The 25,268-nt window shown below is 44.5% G+C and overlaps 1 protein-coding gene across 4 annotated transcripts in view; it reads right to left on the reverse strand.

Moving 5' to 3' along the window:
- Positions 1 to 7,242: 7,242 nt before the first annotated feature.
- Positions 7,243 to 25,268, reverse strand: part of JAML (junction adhesion molecule like) — a 35,144-nt gene continuing 17,118 nt past the window's right edge. For 3 of the 4 annotated variants that reach the window (XM_004052209.4, XM_019037663.3, XM_019037662.3), the window contains exons 3-9: positions 24,914 to 25,139; positions 20,209 to 20,318; positions 17,753 to 17,990; positions 14,796 to 14,934; positions 12,306 to 12,399; positions 11,045 to 11,131; positions 7,244 to 8,718 (exon numbers count right to left, since the gene is read on the reverse strand). In XM_004052209.4, coding sequence (XP_004052257.4) covers positions 8,635 to 8,718; positions 11,045 to 11,131; positions 12,306 to 12,399; positions 14,796 to 14,934; positions 17,753 to 17,990; positions 20,209 to 20,318; positions 24,914 to 25,139 — 978 coding nt within the window. In that variant the 3' untranslated portion in view covers positions 7,244 to 8,634. Of the gene's footprint in view, positions 8,719 to 11,044; positions 11,132 to 12,305; positions 12,400 to 14,795; positions 14,935 to 17,752; positions 17,991 to 20,208; positions 20,319 to 24,913; positions 25,140 to 25,268 lie in introns of all 4 variants that reach the window. The other variant, XM_019037661.3, reaches the window with a different exon arrangement.

Genomic DNA, 25,268 nt, shown 5'->3' on the forward strand with positions numbered 1-25,268 from the left:
TGATCCGCCCGCCTTGGCCTCCCAAAATGCTGGGATTACAGGCGTGAGCCACCACGCCTGGCCGACAAAAGGCTGCAGCCTTTTGAAGGAGACTCAGCTCATCTTCTACCGATCCCCAGTGGACAGGCAGAACTGTTTTCAGTTGTGATAGCCAAATTCTGAAGCTGCTAGGTTCTCCATTATTCATGAGTAGCTCCACTCCCTCCAGCCTTGGGGCTGCTTTCTGTTGGCAAAGGCCTGTGTACTTCTGCAAACCTTAAAATATGAGAGCATCTGATGTTCCAGGGATCTAAAATACTGCACAAATTCAGGTAACAAAACTGCTTTCCAAAGGCTCTACTACAGGGATCTTCAGTAGATTTCCAGTCCTTCAAAATCTGTCTCCTCAGAGCTACACAAAGCCTTGGCCTAAGTTCAGCTTCCTAACTCGGTCTTTCTTTGGATAGGAAGAGGGATTTACAGATTTTGGTAAAGCGCTTTTTGTCCATAGAAATCAAAATTAAGAGATGGGCACTGAATCACCAGAAGATATTGTCCATCCCTATTGTTAATTGTGTTATTAAGATTGAATAGCAAAGATTGACTAGCATTAAATAGAAGATAAAATAACCTATTTCTGAGTGGGTTCTTCATTTCCGAGTGACGTTAAGAAGATACATCTACCTGGAAAAACACATATGAAGGAAAGGGAGGGCTCAGGCCAGGCACTATCCTCTATACTACCTCATTCAGTCCTTGCAAAACAAACAAACTAACAAACTTCTGTGAGTCTCCATTTTACATATAGGGAAAACAGCCTCAAAGGATTTAAACACACTTTGCAATATTGAAGAGGAAGAGGCAGCCAGGATTTGAACCAGGACTATTTGATCTTGAAGCCCATTCCCTACACAATTTCCCTTCATGTTCCTGGGTGTAATGGACAAACCACCTCTAGCAGAAGGGCTGAGAGAGAAGCCGGTCTCTTTCCCAGTCCCCTGTAGGGCTGCTTTGGCTTTAGGCGAAATTAGTGTTTGACAACTGTGGACTTCCACCCTCAACCTTGGCTCCATGCCTGTGGATAAGAAGAAGGTTTGTAGGGAAGAAGGCTTGGAGCAGAGATGTGGGCTTCCTCTTCCTCCCCCTCAGTCACAACTGCCAAACCCAGAATGGAAGCCAATCTCTGAATGAATCAAATTTGAATTTGGGCACACCTACACTTTCACGGTCCAAGTGCCTGCTGAGGATCATGTGGCTAAGCTGTCCGGCCCATCCTCCTGCTCTTATCCTAATTATTTTCTTAGACCCTGAGCAACAGATGTAAAATCACCATCCACCCACCTAACTCTGTATCCTGAAGGCCATCTTCCAATGCACACAATATTTGAGGAAGTGGAAAAGGGTCCCTCATTCCAGGAGAGAAGTTACTTAATAGCCCAGAAATGAAACCACTTCCTCTCCATGAATACTCCAGATATAAGAAAGTCCTCTTCCCCCTCTACTTGTCTCACCAATATGTGTCCCTGGTATGTCTGGGACAGGATACTGCCTTCAATACCCATATGGAAAACCCTGACATAACTCCTCATCGAGAGCTGGCAGATAGGAAGGAAGAATTTAATGATGCTTATCCATGTCTAAACTAGAACATAACCGGTGTGTTATGAGAGGATCCTAATGTTTGGAGAGTTGGGGGAAATCATTAAAAATGTAGCCCCACCAGCCACAGTGGTTCATACCTGTAATCCTAGCACTTTGGGAGGCCGAGGCGGGTGGCTTGCCTGAGCTTGGGAGTTCAAGACCAGCCTGGGAAGCATGGTGAAACCCTGTCTCTACTAAAAATAGAAAAAATTAGCCGGGCGTGGCAGTGTGCGCCTGTAATCCCTGTAATTGCCTGTAATACTTGGGAGGCTGAGACAAGAGAATCACTTGAACCTGGGAGGCAGAGGTTGCAGTGAGCCGTAATAGCGCCATTGCACTCCAGCCTGGGTGACAGAGCGAGACTCCGTCTCAAAAAAGGAAAAAAAAGTGTAGCCCCATTTAACACTGGATCAGAAATCAGAAAAACAGAAAAGACCTCCTCTTTATCTGGCCCTGCATGGCTAAATATGAAGAAAGGGTTACAGAGAATAAGAGTCTGTGGCAGTCAAGGAAATGAGACCAGAGCTGAACCCAGGCTGATCCGCAGAGGCTGGAAGTTGTTCAGAACCAAAGGATATTCTTTAGTTTCTTCTTTTCCTTCCTCTTCCCTTTCCCTTCCTTTCTTCTTTCTTATTTTGAGACAGGATCTCAGCCTGTTGCCCAGGCTGGAGTGGAGTGCAGTGGCGCAATCATATCTCACTGCAGCTTCTAACTCCTGGGCTTGAGTGATCTTCCTACCTTAGCCTCCTGAGTAGCTGGGACCAAAGGCATGCATCTCCACACCTAGCTAATCAATTTTATTTATTTTATTTTATTTTATTTTACTTTATTTTATTGAGATGAGGGTCTCACCATGTTGCCCAGACTGGTCTTGAACTCCTGGCCTCAAGTGATCCTCCCCCTCAGCCTCCCAAAGTGCTGGGATTACAAGCATGAGACACTGCACCCAACCCCAAAGGATTTTTTTTTTCAATAGGTTTTTGGGGAACAGGTGGTGTTTGGTTACATGAGTAAGTTCTTCAGTGGTGATTTCTGAGATATTGATGCACCCATCACCTGAGCAGTGTACACTGTACCCAGTGTGTAGTCTTTTATCCCTTACCTCCCCACCCTTTCTGAGTCCTCAGAGTTTATTTGTATCATTCTTATGCCTTTGCATCCTCATAGCTTAGCTCCCACTTATAAGTGAGAACATACGATGTTTGATTTTCCATTCCTGAGTTACTTGACTTAGAATAATGTTCTCCAGTTCCATCCAGGTTGCTGCAAATGGCATTATTTCATTCCTTTTTATGGCTGAGTAGTATTCCATGGTGTATATATATATACCATATTTATTTTCTTTATCCACTCATTGATTGATGGGCAATTGGGCTGATTCCATATTTTTGCAATTGCGAATTGTGCTGCTATAAACATGCATGTGGAGGCATCTTTTTTCTTCTTTTTTTCAAGACAGAGTCTTGCTCTGTCACCCAGGCTGGAGTGCAGTGGTGCGATCTCAGATCACAACCTCCATCTCCCAGGTTCAATCAATTCTCCTGCCTCAGCCTCTCAAGCAGCTGGGATTACAGACATGTGCCACCACACCCAGCTAATTTTTGTATTTTTGGTAGAGACAGGGTTTCACCATGTTGGCAAGGCTGGTCTGGAACTCCTGACCTCGTGATCCACCTGCCTTGGCCTCCCAAAATGCTGAGATTACAGACGTGAGCCACCATGCCCAGCCTATCTTTTTCATATAATGACTTCTTTTCCTCTGGGCAAATACCCAGTAGTGGGATTGCTGGATCAAATGGTAGATCTATTTTTAGTTCTTTAAGGAATCTCCACACTGTTCCATCATGGTTGTACTAGTTGACATTCCCACCAACCTTGTAAAAGTGTTCCCTTTTCACCACATCCATGCCAACATCTAAAATTTAAAATTTAAAAAAAATTTTTTTATTATGACTGTTCTTGCAGGAGTGAGGTGGTGTGGCATAGTGGTTTTGATTTGCATTTCCTGATAATTAGTGATGTTGACCATTTTTTCGTATGTTTCTTGGCCATTTGTATATCTTCTTTTGAGAATTGTCTATTCATGTCCTTAGCCCACTAATTTATGGGTTTGTTTGTTTTATTCTTGCTGATTTATTTGAGTTCCTTGTAGATTCTGGATATTATAATAGTCCTTTGTTGGATATACAGATTGCAAAGATTTTCTCCCACTCTGTGGGTTGTCTGTTTACTCTGCTGATTATTTCTTTTGCTGTGCAAAAGCTTTTTAGTTTAATTAAATCCCATCTATTTATCTTTGTTTTTGTTGCATTTGCTTTTGGGTTCTTGGTCATGAAGTCTTTGCCTAACCCAATGTCTAGAAGGGTTTTTCTAATGTTATCTCCTAGAATTTTTATGGAGCCAGGTCTTAGATTTAAGTCTTTGATCTATCTGAAGTTGATTTTTGTATAGGAGAGAGATGAGGATCCAGTTTCATTCTTCTACATGTGGCTTGCCATTTATCCCAGCACCGTTTGTTGAATAGGGTGTCCTTTCCCCACTTTATATTTTTGTTTGCTTTATCACACATCAGTTGACTTGTAAGTATTTGGCTATATTTCTGGGTTCTCTATTCTGTTCCATTGGTCTATATGCCTATTTTTATACCAGTACCATGCTGTTTTGATGACTGGCTTTATAGTATAGTTTGAAGTTGGGGAATGTAATGCCTCCAGACTTGCTCTTTTTGCTTAATCTTGCTTTGGCTATGCAAGCTGTTTTTTGGTTCCATTTGAATTTTGAGATAGTTTTTTCTATTTCTGTGAAGAATGGTGGAGGTATTTTGATGGGAGTTGCATTGAATTTGTAGATTGCTTTTGGCAGTGGTACTGTTTGACTCTGTGTCCCACCCAAATCTCATCTTGAATTGTACTCCCATAATTCCCACATGTTGCATGAGGGACCCAGTGAAAGACGATTTGAATCGTGGGGGCGATTTCCCCCATACTCTTCTCATGGTAGTGAATAAGTTTCATGAGATCTGATGGTTTTATCAGGGGTTTCTGCTCTTGCGTCTTCCTCATTTTCTCTTGCTGCCCCCATGTAAGAAGTGCCTTTTGCCTCCCATCATGATTCAGAGGCCTCCCCAGCCGTGTGGAACTGTAGGTCCAATTTTTCTTCCCAGTCTCGGGTATGTCTTTATCAGCAGTGTGAAAACGAACTAATGGCAGGGCACGGTGGCTCACGCCTGTAATCCCAGCACTTTGGGAGGCCAAGGAGGGTGGATCACAAGGTCAGGAGATCAAGTCCAACCTGGCTTATGTGGTGAAAGCCCGTGTCTACTAAAAATACAAAAAGTTAGCCAGGCATGGTGGCACACACCTGTAGTCCCACCTACTTGGGAGGCTGAGGCAGGAGAATGACATGAACCCAGGAGGCGGAGCTTGCGGTGAGCCGAGATCACGCTACTGCACTCCAGCCTGGGTGACAGAGCGAGACTCCATCTCAAAAAAAAAAAAAGAAAAAAGAAAACCAACTAATACAGTAAGCTGGTACCCATTGAGTGGGGCATTGCTGAAAAGATACCTGAAAATGCGGAAGGTACTTTGGAACTGAGTAACAGGCAGAGGTGGCAACAGTTTGGAGGGCTCAGAAGAAGACAGGAAAATGTGGGAAGGTTTGGAACTTCCTAGAGACTTGCTGAATGGCTTTGACCAAAAGCCTGATAACAATATAGACAATAAGGTCCAGGCTGAGGTGGTCTCAGATGGAGATGAGGAACTTGTTGGGAACCGGAGCAAAGGTGACTCTTCTTATGTTTTAGCAAACAGACTGGTGGCATTTTGCCCCTGCCCTAGAGATTTGTGGAACTTTGAACTGAAGAGAGGTGATTTAGGGTATCTGGCAGAAGAAATTTCTAAGCAGCAAAGCATTCAAGAGGTGACTTGGGTGCTGCTAAAGGCATTCAGTTTTATAAGGGAAGCAGAGCATAAAAGTTCGGAAAATTTGCAGCCTGATAATGTGATAGAAAAGAAAAACCCATTTTCTGAGAAGAAATTTAAGCTGGCTGCAGAAATTTACATAAGTAACAAGGAGCTGAATGTTAATCCCTAAGACAATGGGGAAAATGTCTCCAGGGCATGTCAGAGGTCTTCATGGCAGCCCCTCCCATCACAGGCCAGGAGGCCTAGGAGAAAATGGTTTCATGGGCCAGGCCCAGTGTCCCCGTGCTGTGTGCAGCCTAGGGACTTGGTGCCCTGCATCCCAGCCACTCCAGCCATGGCTGAAAGGGGCCAACATAGAGCTCAGGCCATGACTTCAGAGGGTGCAAGTCCCAAGCTTTGGCAGCTTCCATGTGGTGTTGAGCCTGCGAGTGCGCAGAAGTCAAGAACTGGGGTTTGGGAACCTCTGCCTAGATTTTAGAAGATGTGTGGAAATGCCTGGATGCCCAGGCAAAAGTTTGCTACAGGGGCGGGGCCCTCATGGAGAACCTCTGCTAGGGCAGTGCAGAAGGGAAATATGAGATCAGAGCCCCCACACAGAGCCCCTACTGGGGCACTGCCTAGTGGAGCTGTGAGAAGAGGGCTACCATCCTCCAGACCCCGGAATGGTAGATCCACCAACAGCTTGCACCGTTCACCTGGAAAAGCTGCAGACACTCACTGCCAGCCCATGAAAACAGCCAGGAAGGAGGCTGTACCCTGCAAAGCCACAGGGCGGAGCTGCCCAAGACCATGGGAACCCACTTCTTGCATCAGTGTGACCTGGATGTGAGACCTGGAGTCAAAGGAGATCATTTTTGAAGCTCTAAATTTTGACTGCCTTGCTGGATTTCAGACTTGCATGGGCCCTGTAACCACTTTGTTTTGGCCAATTTCTCCCATTTGGAATGGGTGTATTTACCCAATACCTTTTACCCCCATTGTATGTTGGAAGTAACCAGCTTGCTTTTGATTTCACAGGCTCATAGGTGGAAGGGACTTGCCTTGTCTCAGATGAGACTTTGGACTGTAGACTTTTGGGTTAATGCTGAAATGAGTTAAGACTTTTGGGGGCTGTTGGGAAGGCATGATTTGTTTTGAAATGTGAGGACATGAGATTTGGAAGGGCCAGAGGTGGAATGATATGGTTTAGTTCTGTGTCCCCACCCAAATATCATCTTAAATTATTATTATTATTATTATTATTATTATTATTATTATTATCATTATTTTGAGATGGAGTCTCGCTCTGTTGCCCAGTCTGGAGTGCAGTGGTACAATCTCAGCTCACTGCAAGCTCTGCCTCCCGGGTTCATGCCATTCTCCTGCCTCAGCCTCCCGAGTAGCTGGGACTACAGGCACCCGCCACCATACCCGGCTAATTTTTTGTATTTTTTTTAGTAGAGATGGGGTTTCACCATAGTCTCGATCTCCTGACCTTGTGATCCGCCTGCCTCGGCCTCCCAAAGTGCTGGGATTACAGGCGGGAGCCACTGTGCCCAGCCCATCTTAAATTATACGCCCATAATTCCCAAATATTGTGGGAGGGGCCCAGTGGGAGATAATTTGAATCATTGAGGTGGTTCCCCCATACTGTTCTCATGGTAGTGAATAAGTCTCACGAGATTTGATGGTTTTATCAGGGGTTTCTACTTTTGCATCTTCCTCATTTTCTCTTGCCACCACCATATAAGAAGTGCCTTTCACTTCCCGCCATGATTCTGAGACCTCCCCAGCCATGTGGAACTGTAAGTCCAATTAAACCTCTTTTTCTTCCCAGTCTCGGGTATGTCTTTATCAGGAGCATGAAAACAAACTAAATACAGGCAGTATGGTCATTTTCACAATATTGATTCTACCCATGCGTGAGCATGGGATGTGTTTCCATTTGTGCTGTCTATGATTTCTTTCAGCAGTATTTTGTAGTTTTCATTGTAGAGGTCTTTCACCTCCTTGGTTAAGTATATTCCTAAGTATTTTAATTTTTTTTGCAGCTATTATAAAAGAGATTGAGTTATTGATTTGATTCTCAGCTTGGTTGCTATTGGTGTACAGCAAAGCTACTGATTTGTATACATTAATTATGTATCCTGAAGCTTTGCTGAATTCATTTACCAGTTCTAGGAGCTTTTTGGATGAGTCTTTAGGGTTTTCAAGGTTTATGATTATGTCATCAGCAAACAGAGACAGTTTGACTTCCTCATTACCAATTTGGATGCCCCCTGCCAAAGGATTTTTAAGACTAACCTTATCAAATCTTACAATAGCAACCAAAAGTATAGGAACCGCACATTTCAGACCAAGAATTAAATCAGTGGCTGTCCACTGTGGCAACCCATGAGTATCGAGAAAGACAAATGCCTAAACTTCACCCAGAAACTTCAAATTAGGAGGCATGTGGTGAGGCCCCGCAAGGAGCCACCAGCAGGAATGAAGAACCACTGAGTTAAATCCCAAAGCTGTATTCATACCCTACTTCCAACCCATTCACCCCAAACCTTTCCCAGGACCAAAACCAGCCTCTAGTGTGTTAGCATGGTTTGGCTTTCCTCCAGGAACTTCAGTTTTTCCAAAAGTTTCTAACTGTAAATTCCTCACCAGGACTTTACTTGCCCCCTCAACCGAGGCATAAAAATAAGACGATTTCCACAAACAACACTTATTTAGAAATAATGTGTCAGAGGAATGATTTGGGTTGGTTTTTATCTCTGATTCTTCCCAGTAACTCATCCACTAAGAACACTGCCCACAGGAGGGTCTGATCCAACGGGGGGTTTGAGACCACTCAGCTCAGCCTGGTTCCCAGGGCCAGTGTCCCACTCCAGAGGCCAAGTCCATGCTCCCCTCCCCTCAGCAGGCCTGTTCCTCCAGAGCTGTCCAGTCTCTCTGCCAGGCTCCAAATTCTCCATCTTCAGTGTATTGACCAAACAACGAGACAGGAGGACAGCTGGGAGAGTGGGAGTCTGAAATCACTGGTAGAGTGGCCCAGGACACACACAGGAGAGAGTCTCCACCGCTGCTGAGATGAAGGGACTCTCCATTCTTCTCAAAAGGCTTACTGTGTTTTTGGCATTCCCCCACCTGACTTTTTTTCAAGTGAGTTGTTCTGATCTGACCTCAGAGAAGGCCAAACTGGGTGCTGTGGGGGAAGGGCAGAAAGAAACAAAACATGCTTGTAAGAAGTAGTTCCATAATCATAGCAGCTGCTGTTCATTGAGCTCTTCTCATGAGCCCGGCCCAGTAATGAATTTCATATGCATTATCTCATGTGATCCTTACCACCAGGAGGTAGGTATTATTATTGCCTTTCTAAGGATAAGGAAACTGAGGCTCAGACAGGCCAAGTTACCTGCCCAAGACCATCTGGCTGCAACACAGAGTTAGAATTTGGACCCAGGTCCGTCTAACTCCACAGCTTGTGATCTTAACCTCTGTGTGTACAGCCTCAGAAAGGGAAAACAGCAAGGTGCCACTACATTTACATGAATTTCATCAATTCAACAACAAAAAACAAAGGCTCTTTGTTACCCCTGCTCCCTATCAGAGAACACCTTTACAAATGCAGTCTCAAATAAGTGGCCTGCAGTACCAAATTCACCAACAGCCTTATTTAACTTGGCACATCATATTTTAAAATAACTTGACTGGCCCCTGCCAGCCTTTGAGTTTGCAGCCCAGGCCTCTCCTCTTACTCTATTGGATCTAGATCAAGAGGACAGGAATGGTGTTTTCAACAGAATCAAAACTATAATCGCCTAGCATTAAACCTGGGGAAGTTAGCTGTGAAGACAATTGTTCCTCCTGCATCATCTCCACCTCGGAGACGTTCTGCAAACAGTGCCACCCTGGTTGGTGACCCACTCAGCAGTAGCCACAAGGCAGCTGTATCAGCAGGTCTCCAGGAGCCAGTATGAGGCCTCGCAAGTTACTGCAGCATCACATAACAGTATGGGAGAAAGATACAGGGGGAAAATGATTCCATTCAGCTGCAACTTCAGGGTGGAGTTAATGTTTCACTCAGTGGATCCAGGCCAGGCCTCTGATCTCACACTTCCCTGGCAGACCTCTCTCTGCTGCAATCAGCTGGGAGTCATGTGTCCTCAGGGCTGGTGCGACAGGAACAAACAAAGCCCATCATTCCACAAGCAGAGGAGGCCAGCCTTCCCAAACCCACAGAACACTGCTCCTTAATAGGCTGGGTGCCTATAATTAGTCTACAAATAGCACCGTGCTCATCGCCAGCTCACTCCTTTTGTCCCTACCCCCACTCACTGCACGCCCCGAGGTGCCTTTTCCAGGCACTGTAGTTCTCTAAGGGGCTACAGAAGTCTAAGCAAAGGGAAATTAGGAATCAGACTCCAAAATATTGTATGAGATCCAGCATGTAGCCTGGCTGGCAGTTAGATTATGAGAAGGTATAATAAGTCACAAAGTTAAGAAACAAAATCTAAGCATTGGAAGGAACCCTACTTTGACCTTTTGATAGCAAGGAAAATGACTCACAGCAACACAATACTTGCCCAAGGATCTTATCCTATTTATCCTATTTTCTTTGTTGTTGTTGTTGTTTTGAGACAGGAGTCTCGCTCCGTTTCCCAGGCTGGAGTGCAGTGGCGCGATCTTAGCTCACTGCAACCTCCACCTCCCAGGTTCAAGCAATTCTCCTGCCTCAGCCTCCCAAGTAGCTGGCATTACAGGTGCCCGCCACCATGCCTGGCTAATTTTTTTGTATTTTTAGTAAGACAGGGTTTCACCATGTTGGCCAGGCTGGTCTCGAACTCCTGACCTCAAGTGATCCACCTGCCTCAGCCTCCCAAAGTGCTAGGATTACAGGTGTGAGCCACCATGCTCGGCCTTTTTTTTTTTTTTTTTTTTTTTGAGACAGAGTCTTACTCTGTCTCCCAGGCTGGAGTGTATTGGTGGATCTCGGCTCATGTAACCACCGCCTCCCAGGTCCAAGCAATTCTCATGCCTCAGCCTCCCAAGTAGCTGGGATTATCAGCACGCATCTCCACACCTGGCTAATTTTTGTATTTTTAGTAGAGATGGGGTTTTGCCACATTGGCCAGGCTGGTCTTGAACTCCTGGCCTCAAGCAATCCGCCCACCTCGGCCTCCCAAAGTGCTGGGATTTCAGGCATGAGCCACCACACCCAGCTGTGTTTTCTTTATTAGATTGAACTGATGAGGCAAAAGACATCCTCCCTGCCCCCAGTAAAGGCCACTCTTCACTTCTTTTCACCACTAACATAAATAATCTCTGGTGATAACCTTTAATCCTTGAGCTTGGGTAAGAAAGTTTGATATCACTCTTCTATCCAGCAGAACTTCAGTTTCTCAGACTTTTCTGCTACTTAGAAAAATCACGGCCCTCAGCAGCCTCCCTTGGGCAACCCAGCCACGCCCACCACCACCACCACCTGAGCCTCTGACACCTGGCTCGGCTGGGGCCAGAATCATTCTCACCATGGTCATGTAGGTGGCCTCTGATTTTTCACTTGGTTCTTCTTCCTCGATCACCTCCCGTACAATTATTGGGGAGTAAATGTGTTTCTAGAGGGGGAAAATGGTACAAAAATTCCTAAAAATTAGATGAATCTTATACACCAGAGAAAAGGCCACCCACTCCTATTTGCTGGGCATTGACCACCCAAACTGCTGGTTCAGAGGGTTACTGAGACCTAGAGAATTCTCAACAATGATAATTCAGTCTTCAGTCTTCCTGAAAATTAACTGTCAAAGAACACAGTCTTAAGAACCAAACTTTGCTTCAAAAGCCAAACATCTTTGTTTAGATGGATGTTTAGGTAGCAGCAGGGGTTCCTTATCTTGCTAAATTCCTTGTATTCTGGGGTTATTTCCTTCTAATTACAGTAAAGGCAGAATGGCATTAATCAGCAGTGAATTGTCATCATCTCCCTCAGAGGATTTATGTGGCAGGGCCAGCCCTCATTGAACCTCACAACTGTGAGGTTCATGGTCCTGTCATTCGTTGGTAAAGCAGTATCATCCAGTGGCCCATTCTTGGACCACTGCACTCTACTGGGAGAAAATCCTACTCTTGGGACAAAAACAGCCCAAAATAGAGAAAGGTAACTATTCAAAGAGTCTTTTAAAAATTAAAGAAAGAAAAGAAAGAATAGGAGTTAAAGAAAACCAATCCATTTCTCAGTCTCTAGAAGCAATTATTTATAAATCCATTACAAAATCAATATGGAGAGAAAAGTCCTTCTTAATCCTTTCTTGCTAAGATCTTAGACTATTTCATTTTAAACATTAGAACTCCTTAACTCCTGAATGTATTATAATTCTCCATTAGACTTTAGACAAATAGCACCTCCTAGGTTACAAAGCATTTGCATATCATCATCTTATGTGAACCTTACAACAACCCTGTCAAGCAGGCTGGGCAACTATAATATCTTTATCCTTATCCTCATTTTGCTGATGAGACTCAGGGAGGTGGCAGATCTTTCCGACTCCAAGCGCAGTGCTCTTTCCTCAGCCCAATACCAAGATCTGCTGCCCGGGGCTGGCCCAGCCGGCCCCATGCACTGTACTCCGCAGAGGCTCTTACTTTAGTGACAAAGGCTTCCTGAGTCCCCGCTCTGTGCCAAGCACTGGCCTGCAAGCTGCGACATACAATGGGTAAGATATGGTTCCCGGGGGAATGAGAACGGCCCAGGCCTGCATCTACTTAGTGTTTTAGGCTGAAGCGTGTGTTCACCTCCCCTTCACATCTTTCAAAATCGCAGGGTTTTTCTTTTATCTCTGGATTAGTCTTCTTCGTGTTCTTCACCAAGACTGTAGAATTCACTGAACTGCAAGACATGAAAAGCATGTGGAATTAACCAGCGGGCATGGTTTATTCAAGGGTCCCTACATGAGATCCCCTCTTGGCTTTGTGAAGAGAGAGACACCAGAGAAGGAACTATTCTCTCTGGACTCCTACAGCCAGGGCTACCCGGCTCACCTGGAAACCTGAGAAGCGCATCTCTTCTAATGAAGAACAAGAAGCCGTTCTGGAGATAATTTAGGCTGAAAAACAGCTTCAACTTCTCTATTATCACTCAAGCCACTTTCAGTCCGTATGGGTGAGGTAATTTTAAGTGAATGAAGAGAGGGGAGATGGGATTCCATTTGACCATCCTGTCTACATTTCTGAGGACCAGGGAGTGCCGCGGAACCAGCAGGGGGCAGCAGGAGCTCACCAAGACGCCAATCCGAAGGGCTCCTGGCCTTTCCGGGGGGCGGAGCAGAATAACCCCCACAAACACCCCACCCAAGCCCCAAGCCTGGAGCTCTGCGCCTGCCCTGTCGGGGTCCCTTGGCCTTTGATCTCATGACCATTTGCCTTCTGAACATACTTTCTTTTTTTCTATTTTGGCCTAAGGCAGAACTAAAAAAAAAAAAAAAAAAAATTCAAGGTTCAAGCTAGAAATGAAACCATATGTTTTGGTCTCAGTGGAAATATTTTCATTGTATTTTCTGCTTTTAAAGTTGTATCTTCTCATTGTAAAATAATTCAGATAATACAGAAACGTAGACAGTTGGAAGTGGAAGTTCCCTGCAACCCCTCACCCCATGGGATCCACCTTCTCCTTCATTTCAAATTCCACACAATTACCCACATTTTACAACTGTCCTTCCAAGCCTCTCTCAGTGTAAGCATAAGCTCACATAAAATGTATTTAGTACATATGCTGCTGGAGTGAGCATCATATTATTTTCCCTTTTATAAAAATGAGGTCATACCATAAATTCTGTATTTTTACCCCTTGTATATCTTTCCATGTCATTACGTAGAGGGATCTGGAGTGTTTCATTGAGTGAAACACTGGTTCACTGAATCGTTGCCTTTCTGACAGACACTGGCAATTATCCATATTTTTAATTATAAGCAAGACTGCAGTTTTGCACAAATCTCAGCATATCCATTTAATTATTTCTTTAGAATAAACAACTAGACATGGAAGTGCTACCTTTCCTTTGGCGGGAAACTGAGGTCCCGACAGGGGAAGTAAGCTGAGAGTGGAATCCAGGTTGTCTAGCTCAGTGCTCCGAGCATGCCCAGAGCAAAGACCTTTAGAGAGGCCAGCCAAGTTCAAAACCAAATCAGGAAGCCCTAGGGAGTGCAAGTGAAAACTTAGCAGGCACAAGTGTTTTCTGCAGGATCCAAGACCCACTGGGAAAGAACACTCAAAAGTCAGGATTATTCATGAGGCCCTTTCCCACTGACACTATTTCAACAAGGGAGTCAATCTGCACTACAAGCATACTCCATCGATAGTTGGATAAACCGAGGGACATGGATCTGCCAACAGCCAGTGGAACACAAGTGTCCCTGTTGGAGCATCTGGGCACTTCTGAGACCCTGGGAGAACTACCGATGAAATTCAGGCCTTTAAAAGCACATTATTATTATTATTATTACTATTTTATTTATTTATTTATTTTTGAGACAGAGTCTCGCTCTGTCACCCAGGCTGGAGTGCAGTGGCGTGATCTCGGCTCACTGCAAGCTCCACCTCCCAGGTTCACACCATTCTCCTGCCTCAGCCTCCCAAGTAGCTGGGACTGCAGGCACATGACACCACGTCCAGCTAATTTTTTGCATTTTTAGTAAAGACAGCTTTTCACTGTGTTAGCAAGGATGGTCTCGATCTCCTGGCCTCGTGATCCGCCCGCCTTGGCCTCTCAAAGTGCTGGGATTACAGGCATGAGCCACCGCACCCGGCCAAAAGCACCTTTTAATAATAATTCATTTAGAACCTGAGGGCACCCATTCAAAGATCGTATCTCATAATTAGAATGTGGTCTTTTAGATAAAACCACTGGCAACCCTTAAGATCTTAGCTTCTATGTGGAACGTACAGTATGGATAATTTAAAAATCATCTTTTAGGCAGTGAATGGTACCATGATAGTTCTTGTGTAGGATTTATGCTCTGAATTATGCCCTACTGAGACCCCCATTTCTAAGGGAGTTTGTAGTCTTTGCATAATAACAAAGTGAATGAGGAGAGCATAGGAATATTAAATTCTTTTCCCGGGCACAGTAAGCAAAGTGGGCAGGGTTACCACAGATGACTCCATTTAAAAATACCCCCTTCTGTGAGAATGGCATAAGTAGGGCCCTATCACCCTGTTCTACTTTGGGGTAGAGGCAGCCTTGCACCCCCAGCCTCCCAATCCAAGGGGTGGGGGCAGCCCTGTACCTCCTATTTCCACAGGTCTTCTTCACGATCAATATCAGAACAGGGAGCAGCAGGATTGTGGCACAGACAATTCCCACGATGATCACCAGCTGATTACCACCCAAGACCAGAGGCCTCAGGGCTATCGGGGTCACCAGTGCTTGGGAAAGTAGAAAAGCAAGGAGAGGGTCTCAATACTTTAGCAAAGAGCTGAGAGCCCCACAGCCCTATACCAAGTAGCACCAGCCAGGCCAGGAAGCAGAGGGGAAGGCCAGACTCCACCCCATATCTGGACACTAGGGACACTGTCTCCATGAGATTGAGAACCAAAGTCTAACCCCCTCGTTTACCCTAAGATGTAGATTAAGGTGGGTGGGAGAAGAGGCTAGCAGTTCACCTCTAGTAAAGTTTCCTTTCACATCAACAATTCTATTCTAAAATTTGGCTTAACAAGTGACCCAGAAATAACAGGCATTTTAGAGGCTGCTGATCTTCCTTAGGGCAAGTGGTTGTCTTCAAAAGAACTCATGCCGCAAGACTCAGCCCCACAGTGATGATACCAAGTAAAGCCTCCGGAGGTACTTCTGCCCATATGGAACCTTCTACTCATCTGCATGGTTCTTTCTAAATACATAAAGCAAACACCTCCTCAGGGCCAGACAGCACTAGGTACAGGGGATTCAGAGATGAATGATGATGTGTGGTCCCTGCTTCCAAGCAAGAAGACAAACACGTCAACAGAAAACTACAGGCTGCTGTAGGCGCTACAACAGAAGTGTGTATGGGGAACAGAGGGGCGCAGAAAAAAGGGTGTCCAATTTTATATGCAGCAAGTGAGAATTTGCCAGCAAAATTTCTAAAGTTTAACCTAAGACTTACAGGAAACATCCAGTTTGTTGGGCAGACAATATGGAGAAGGACAAGAGGGGATGTTCTGCATGAGATCTGGAGGCCTGACAGGATGATGATTTTAGAAACTAGAAAGAGTTCAATGGGTCTGACACAAAAGTGGCATCTGTGGGTGTGCTGGAGAATTTCGCTGGAGAGATGACAGGGTCCAAGTCAGGAAGGACCTTGACTATCTCAACCAAGAATCTGGCATTTTTCTGCAGGCAATGAAAAAAACATTGAAAGATTATTAGCAGTGGAAGAGAAAGTTCTTAATGTGATTTAGAAAGATGGCACCAAGAGCCGCGTGAAGAATGAGGAGCAGTGGCTGAGAGAGAAAGCAGAGACTGGTTAGAGGCCTACAGTTCAAGACAGAGATGAAGACAGCCAGAACTAAGGCGGCAGTGACAGACTGCAAGGAAGACAACTTCAAGAGTCTGTAGTAGGAGTCAAGGACTTGTTGACCTGACCTGTTAGATCAGGGGTCCAGGAAAGGGAAAGAATCAAGCACACCCCCAGGCATCTAGTTAGACAACTGAGGTTGGGGAGATGGGCTGAGGAGGGGTGTGCAAGGGTAGGTTAGACATGTTGCATATGAAGGATTTGTGGAAAACTTGTGTAGAGTTGACTAAGTATATCCATGGGTGTGTGTGGAACTGTGTCCAACATAGAGTGCATATAAATGCTACTGAAGGAGAGAAGGCTGAGGATGGATAATTGCAGTGCCATTGGTGATCTAAGCTGGAGTAGAGGTAGAATAAGCCAGAATGCAGTGCACTGAGGAGTTAATGGGAGATGAGACAGTAAGATACCAAACACAGACCTTTAGCAAGCTATTTGGCTATGTTGAGAAAGAAACACATGATTGTGGTTGTGGTTGTACAACTCTGAATGTACTAAAACCATTGAGCTGAACGCTTTAAATGGGCAAATTGTATGGTATGTGAATTGTATCTCAGGAAAGCAATCTTAAGAAAAAGAAAGACACAGAATGGAGCTGAAGAAAAAAAGACATAGAATGGAGCTGGAGTAATGAAGTAGTAGAATTGAGCAAATGTATCCATTGAATGGTAGAAACCAACAGAAAGTGAGCTCAAAGAGCCATGTTGTAAGGTTCCTGAGAAGGATACCACCTGGGCACAGGGGGCCAGATAAGCCCAGAGCAGAAGGGACCTTCCTCTGCCTCAGGATGGCAGGGCAGAGATAAGAATGGGGGAGACATAGATATGTTTGTGGGTGGAGAAGCTGCATGAGCCCCCATAATGGCTCGATTTTCTCTGTGAATTGGACTTCTGAGAAGGAAGCACACAGATCTGCCGTGCTCCCCTCTCCAGCTGGAGACAAGGTGCCTCCACAGACTTAGGTCTCTGGCCTGAGGTATGAGGCATGTTCCATCCTCACCCCATCTTCCCTGCCCCCAGCCAACCACAGCCAACTCCTGAAGGCCCTAGCGACAGGCAAAGTCCACAGGCCACATCCTGATTGCTAACTGGGTTATGGTTTAACTTTAACCCCTCACTTATCAACCTCTCTCTGTCAGCACAATCAAGTCTTTCCTCTCCTACACAGCACTGGCCTTGATGCACACTGTTTGCCAGAATCCAGAACCTCTGATCAGAAAACCCCTCCATTTTTGGTTCTGGTGCCTGCATGTTCCTCTCTGTTCCTGGCTGTCTCTCACTAGCTTAGGATCATTTCCTGCTCCACTCTAACACATACAGCACCTCCCTTGAAACCAAGTATGCTGACTTTGGACATCAACTCCGATCCTTCCCTGAGCTTCTGTATCTTTACATCAGTAGATGACCCTGGCAATGAGTGGGGTCTGTCAGAGGATTGGTATTCACTAAATTAGCTCCCCTCTCCTTGGCCTAGCAGCAGGGCCAGAACTAGGGTGAGGCAAGCCAGGCACCTGAGGAGCCACCACTAAGGAGGCATCATTCTCAGGGTTGTGCAAGGCGAGAGTCAGCACCTGAGAGGGATGCCTCCTTCAATTTTGCATCCTAGGAACCTCTCCGGCCTCACTCTAGTCCCGGCCCCATGCACCAGCCAGGAGGTCCCTCAATGCTCCCCAGCCAAATGTTAGATACTTCGAGGCTCTTCCGGGCTGACATGCAGCACAATGGTTTTCTTGAACACCAGGTTCCCTAGGTGGATACTGCAGGTGTAGTTTCCTCCATCTGACTCCCTCACTCCTTGAAGCATGATGGAACCGTCATTGTGGAAAATGTCTCCCACCAGGTTCACACGATTCTGGAAGTGGCCCCAGCTCTGGGAGTACTCCGCAGACATCCTGAGTTTGTGGTAGTAACGAAATACAATCTCCTCCTAGAAGTGAAAGGCAAAAAGTATGATATTGTGAGGACTGGAGTGGAGCGGGGAGCAGAGAAAATGGGGGAGGGAAGATCTCAGGACTCCAAGGCCCTGCTAGGTGAAGGCAGTAAGGGTATTATCAGAAAGCATTAAATAACACAAAGTCGTGTACACACACATGTGCATGCGTGTGTACTTGTGAAGGACATCACCAAGCCATGAACAGTTTTTCCATCTGAATGGAGGAATAAGAAAAGGAGGACTTTCATTTTGTGCACCTTTCCAATAAAAAAAAAGCAAAAGTATACTTTTATTCTTGATGACATTTCTAGTTGGATTTCCAATAGGAACCTGAAACATGTCTAAAACTGAACTCTTCATCTTTCCCCCAAACCAATTCTTTCCAGTCCATCCCATTTTGGTACATGGCAATGCTTTCCTCCAGATACTCAGGCTAAAAATCCCGGAGTCATCCTTAATTTCTGTCTTTCTGGAACAAATCACATCGAATCCCTCAGCAAATCCTATCACCTCTACCTTCAAAATATATCCCCAATCCAGCCAGTCCTCACCTCCTCCACTGATACCATTCTGGTCCAGCTCATCTCTCACCTGGATTCCCGCAACAGCTTTCTTACTTATCTCCCTGCTTATTCTCTATGACAATCTATTTTCAGCAGATGAGCCTTTAAAAATGTAAGTCAAATCATGTTACTCCTGTGCTCAAAACCCTTCATGGCCCCCACTCCCATTTCTACTAAAATGCAAGGCCCTGCATGACCCAGCCCATCTCCCTTTTCCTCTGACTTCAACTTCTACTTGCTCTTCCCTCACCTACTTGGGTCACTGCACTCCAGGCACATGGACCTCTTGGCTGCTCCTTGCATACTGGCTGCAGGGCCTTTGCACTTGCTACTGTCTATGACTGCAAGAACACTCTTCCCCCTACACATATGCAGGGTTCACTCCCTCTCCTCAAATGTCATCTCAGTGAGGGCTCCCCAAGCACTCACATAACAAAACCCACAAAGTCCTGCTTTATTGTTCCCCGTAGGCTCTTACTATTGCCTGATGTATTATATACTTCTTTATTATTTTACATGTATCTCCTCCATCTTGGTTGTAAGTTTCCCATCAGGACTGGGGCTTTAAGTATTCTTCATATAGCAGATGCTTTAAAAATAACTTGTTAAATGAATATTGGCATTAAAAAAAAAGCCACGTAGATTGCTTTTTTAAAGCTTTTAAGAAAAGTTAATGGGTGTGTAGACACAAACATGAATGAAGTGACCTGGCCCCTAACATTTTGTCTCTCGTGATTCAAATTCACAACCTCAAAATGTCAATTCTCATCCTATTTTCTCCTGTGAATCACTCAATGGATGACATTTAAATGTATGGCAAGCTCTCAGAGGTGAACCTGGGACCAGATGTAATTCCCCATACTCCATCATGATGTCACCCACTGTGACCCACTCAGATAGCATAGAGGAATCAAGTGCAAATGACTTTGTTAGAGAGATGACCTGGAATATGTTTTAATTTATAAAAGTTAGTCTTTAATAAATTTTGCAACTTAACTTTTATTAATAACAAGTTACTGGGGATATCCCCACAGCACATGTTGACCCATAAATATACGACCACATCGTGGTTGAGATCCACTGGTCTAAAGAATAAACTTGCTTTTTCCTGCTTTATAGAGTTCCCGTAAAATACCCCTCACCCTGGCCCCCAGGATCAATCAATCCCAACACGTGAAGTACCCATGATAATTCCCTCCATCACATAAATGGGGCAATGGGGCACAGATGAAAACTCACAGAACTAACCCCAGTAAGAATAAAAGTGTAATCACTTTTATGCCTAGCCCATTGCTTTCTTGGCTGGGCCACAAAAATCATCTCCCTCATTCTCCCATGGACTCTATATGAAGGAAAAGGGAGAAAGAAGGAAACTAAAATGCAGGGGCCAAGTCTTATACAAAATGCTTTACATGTACAATCTCATATCGGCATCCAAAAAGTTAAGCATCATCATCATCTTCTTGTTCTTGTTCTTCATTGGAGTTATCTTTCCCACCAGAAAGCTGAAATTGCTAGGAGAAGGTCCAGTTCTGATAAGCACCAAAGCCCAGGCTCTTGCAACACCTCCTCATGTGCCTGATTCTACCTCTGTCCTGATACCATCAGCCAGAGCCTTCTCTAACACAGTGATGTTTCCTCCTTGTTACCTTTGCGCGCCGTCCTGAAAATATCCATTCTACCTTGGTCACGTGTTTCACTTCTGTGCTCTGGAAAACACATCCCATCTGAATCAATCCACCCACATGGACCATGAGCTCTGAGGATAAAACAGTAAATCAAGTCAGACTCAAGTTATAATCTATAGAAGTCAAAGAATTTCTAGAAGAGATCATGTTTAGCCAAAGACCCTCAGCAGCAAAAATTGCTGTCACCACCAAACACTGTACGTATTCCCTCTGTAGGTGATCCAGATGATCCCACGTGGGCAAAGTACTCAGAGCCTCCTCCCTCAGACCAGCACAGCATCATCCCCAAGATGAGAATACCCTCTAGCTGCCCACATGTACCAAGCCTGAGGGTTTCTGCTGTCTCCATATCACCATAAACACTTTCTGGTCCTCTTTAATTCCTTTCTCTTTCCCCTTTTCCAGAATTCCTCCCATGAACTCTAATTTCACATCAAGTTTGTACTAAAGGAAGTATGGAAAATCTCAAAGCCCCCACTTTATATTCATCATCTTAGACACCAACATCTGCTTAGCATAAACAGGAAGTGGAAAGTTATAAAACTCTCATTCTTATATTTAACCCACTGACTCTCCCAACTGAAAAAATGAACCAGGGATAACTTTCTTCAACTTCTTTTATTATTTTTCTTTTATTCTAGGACCTAGTTCTGGCCTTGGTACAAGTCACAGGACTCCTTGCTAATTAGGCCAAGACAAAAGACAGCTTTCTCCTTGACTTTTCTTTCTGTTTTAATCCTGCTCTCTCCTGCCCCCACCCTCCCGACTTCCCCTGCTCCTGGCTTTCCAACTCCTAGGCTCTTCCTTCTGCCTATTGTACAAGCAGCTGACCCACCATATGTTTATTACATAAGTCATTTTAAGTGGCCCATGAAAAAGAAAAGAAGTAGAAAGACATTTCTGATTTTTCAGTAATGCTCTATACAAATCAACCACAAAGTTGATTAAGCAATGAAAGTCAAGGTGGTGTATAAGGAAGACACAAGTCTAGGTCTTAAGTGCACAGAGTTCCTTCAAAAGAGTGTTAAGCAAAGATCACGAGGGAACAGATTGCAAAAGCCACCCTTTCATCCAAACTATTTCCCTGGGAGAAGAGTAACTTCCTGCCCAGCAGGAGAAATGCACAATAGGAGGAAAGCAAAAGAAAATATTATGAACTCTAAAATCTATGGAAGGAATTATTTTGAAAGCGATAAAAAAGTTACTCCAAAGAATACCAGTAAGGAAGCAAACTCCCTTTAAATCTATCAGCACATTAAGAATTAAACTCTATTTTTAAAATGCAATAATAAAAACTGAACATTCTGAGTCCTTTCAGTGCACCACCATGTGCTAGACACCCTATACACAGTAGATTAGTTAGTCATTACAATATTTTGAGGTTTGTGTGACTATTCTCCCATTTTACAGAGAAGGAAAGTAAAGGAACCCAATGCCACATGGCCAGGAAAGGTAAAGCCAACATTTAAGCCCAGGTCTGAGTGAAAGGAAAGCCCGAGTTTTCTCACTCACTCTACTGTGGCACCCCACATAAGTAGAAGGATGGCTGATTCTAGAGCAAAAGCAGAGGCCATTAATCTAATTATTATTTTCATCTATAGTATTTAAATTAAGAACTATGAAAAAAAGAATTGAAGTGGTAGAATCATAGAGAGACTAACAACTGAAGGGTAAACTTTGTAGAGAAAATTATAGATGACTGCAAAAAATGGAGTTGCCATGTTGGTGGAGGCAACTTACATAAAGCAAGTTGGAGCACGGTCCACTAGGCAAAATTGTTAGGGGTTGGATCTATTCCCATTCTAGCTGGAAGAAAAAAAAAATACAGCTTGCTCCACTAGCCACTGGGGGAATATCTGACTATCTCTAACATTGCCCTAGCCTGTTTCCATGGATTCCTCAGCTCTTGAAATTGACTCCTTGTGGTTCCCTCTGTGTCCCTTCTAAGCAGGAACAGGCTATGCTTGCATGGACAAGTGTTCAGACATGGCATTAGAGACCAAAGGCAGAAAAAGGAAGCAAAAAGAGAATCCTTTGTAATACCAGCAATTTGGAGAGGCTGAGACAGGAGGATCACTTGAGCCCAGGAGTTTGAGACCAGCCTGGGCAACGTAGGGAGACCCCGTCTCTACTTAAACAAACAAACAAAGCCAGGCATGGTGATGCACACCTATGGACCTAGCTACTCGGGGGGTTGAGGCAGAAGGATCACTTGAGCCCAGGAGTTCAAGGCTACAGTGAGCCATGATCATACCACTGCAACTCCAGAGCCTGGGTGACAGAGCAAGACCCCACCTAAAAAAAAAAGAGAGAGAGAGAGAGAATCCTTGGGCACAGGCATCTGATTTGCTTCTTCTTCCTGGAGAACAAGAGCTTTGGAATTAAGAGAAAAATGACAATGAAAAAAAAAGTAGGATAATTAGGAGAGGGGCCAGAGGCCACCTACTACAACTCCATTTTTTAGAAATCAGATTCAAGTAAGGGATGCTAACTCAATAATTTCATTCATTCCACAAATGCTTATTAATTGCTTACTCTGTGCCAGGGGCTACGCCCAGGCAAGCAGGGAAGACACAAGTGAATAGGTGTGATGAGTGTCATAAGAGAGGAAGGCAGGGTGCACCAGAGGAGCTCATTAATAAAGCTGGGAGGCTAAGGACCTAAGCTAGCTGCAGGCGGGAAATGGTCCCAGATTCTAGTTCCCTAACTACACTGCAAGCTCTCCTGGGGTCACAGACTGTTCCTTCTATTCCACACTCTTAAAGAATGCATCTAGTTCTGTGGCTTGCAAACTTTTACTTTCATTTATGTATTTTTATTTGTAAGTTTTATATCAATAAGCAAAACTAAATTTTAGAGACACTGGCTGACGTTAGTTTGGATATCATTAGTTTATTATAAAAGAGAGACATGGAAATTATTTACACAATGAAAGATTTCAGAACTCCAGTGGAATGAGTGGCTTCACATGAGGCTTTTTCAATAGTGATTTATTTCGGTAGATATACTTTCCAAGAATGCCACCATTTCTAAATAAGAAATTATCCCTGTCGTCCAGAACTACTTTGGTGCCTCCATATTCTAGATTCTGGGGGAAGAATTTTATCTCCAGTTTTTGGGCTAACTGGTTGAATCTCTCCACCCTTTCCTTTAGAGCCTAATACAACAGCTTCTACAGTTGCTTGCAATACTTCTGAGATTTGTCTGGAAGCATAATGCCTCCTTTGGTTACAGTCTCAGCTGCATTCCTTTCAACTAATACCCAGTCAAAGAGGCAAAAAAAACTTTCTAAATGACTCGGGCCACCACAGCTTATACTCTCCCTTTCAAACTGCTTGCAAGCAGCAGAATCCTTATTCAGACCAAATCTTACCTGGCAGCCCAATGAATACAACAGGGAAAAGGAAAAGGACTTTGGTTGCAATGCAGGTGGGAGCCTAGGGTCCTATCCCTGCCCCGCTCTTACCCTTCATGTTCTTTGGAGCTTAAGGTTCTACAGAGCACAAATTTTAAAACCACCTACTCCTTCCACTTATAAATGGAAAAATAAAGTGCAAAGAAGAGTTAGAAAGATCTGCTCCTTTCTTCTTTTTTTTTTTTTTTTTTTGAGACGGAGTCTGGCTCTGTCGCCCAGGCTGGAGTGCAGTGGCGCAATCTCAGCTCACTGCAAGCTCCGCCTCCCAGGTTCACACCATTCCGCGCCCGGCCCTTTCTTCTTTTTTCTATTTTAAGAGACAGGGTCTCAGCTCTGTCACCCAGGCTGGAGTGCAGTGGTGCGATCACAGCTCACTGCAACCTCCACCTCCTGGGCTCAAGTGATCCTCTCACCTCAGTTTCCCCAGTACCTGAGACCACCACAGTCATGGGCCATCATGCTCAGCTATTATTATTATTTTTTTTTTTTTTTTAAGACATAGGGTCTCACCATGTTGCCCAAGCTAGTCTCAAACTGGCTTCAAGTGATCCTCCCACCTCGGGCTCCCAAAGTGCTAGGATTACAGGCATGAGCCATCACACCCAGACTTTTTCTTTTTTTTTCTTTTCTTTTCTTTTCTTTTTTTTTATTTTAGACAGAGTCTTGCTCTGTCACCCAGGCTAGAATGCAGTGGTGCCATCATAGCTCACTGCAGTCTTGAACCCTGGGGCTCAGGCAATTCTTCTGCCTCAGCCTCCCAAAATGCTAGGATTACAGGCATGAGCCACTGAGCCTGGCCTGCTTATTTCTTTTCTATCCCCCAGAACACCTAACATAGGGTACCTATAAAATACAGATATAGCATCAATGTGGATAACTGATGAAAGGTATTAGGGCATAGTAAAAAGAACATGGACTTTGTTGTCAGAGGTGCCAGGGTTCAAGTACTATTTATTCCATTGAATATGTGTCCAAAATATATTTGGACATATATGCGAACAAAACATCCTTCACAGGGCTTTTGTGAGGGGGAAAAGTGTTTAAAGTAATAATACAATAATTATCAATATTTTATTTAATAAAATAACTCTTTTTATTGACTGAAATAATTATGATCATTTTTTTGAAGATTCACTCTGTGGTAAGTACTTAGCCCAAAGGCTGGCATTTACTCAAGATAATCAGTTTCCTTGCCTCTTGCACATGAAATCTCTTGCCTCTTGGGCCCTCTTTAAGTAAGTATTTGCATACCTTTGGGCTCCTCTGGAAGCACATGCAGTACCACCGCCTTCTTGAACACCTGGCTCTCCCCTTTGAGGCGGATTTCACAGATATAGGTTCCCTGGTCAGCCTCTTGCACATCTTGGAGCAGGAGAGAGCCATCATTGCATAAGATGTCCCCCATCAAGTGTACGCGGTTCTGGAAGCGCCCAATAGGCACACTGAGATTGGAGTAATAGTATAGCACATATTCGTCCTGAAGGGCAAAACAGTGTTGGAGACAATCAAAAGAGGTGCCAGACCGAGGAGCCTGCATCCCAAAGACTCTGTTATGTGGGGGCAGCAGAGCTATCATCATGATCATGATCCAAAAGCATTTGGTACC

Source organism: Gorilla gorilla, chromosome 9 (assembly GCF_029281585.2).
Source record: "Gorilla gorilla gorilla isolate KB3781 chromosome 9, NHGRI_mGorGor1-v2.1_pri, whole genome shotgun sequence".
Taxonomy (NCBI): Eukaryota; Metazoa; Chordata; class Mammalia; order Primates; family Hominidae; genus Gorilla; species Gorilla gorilla.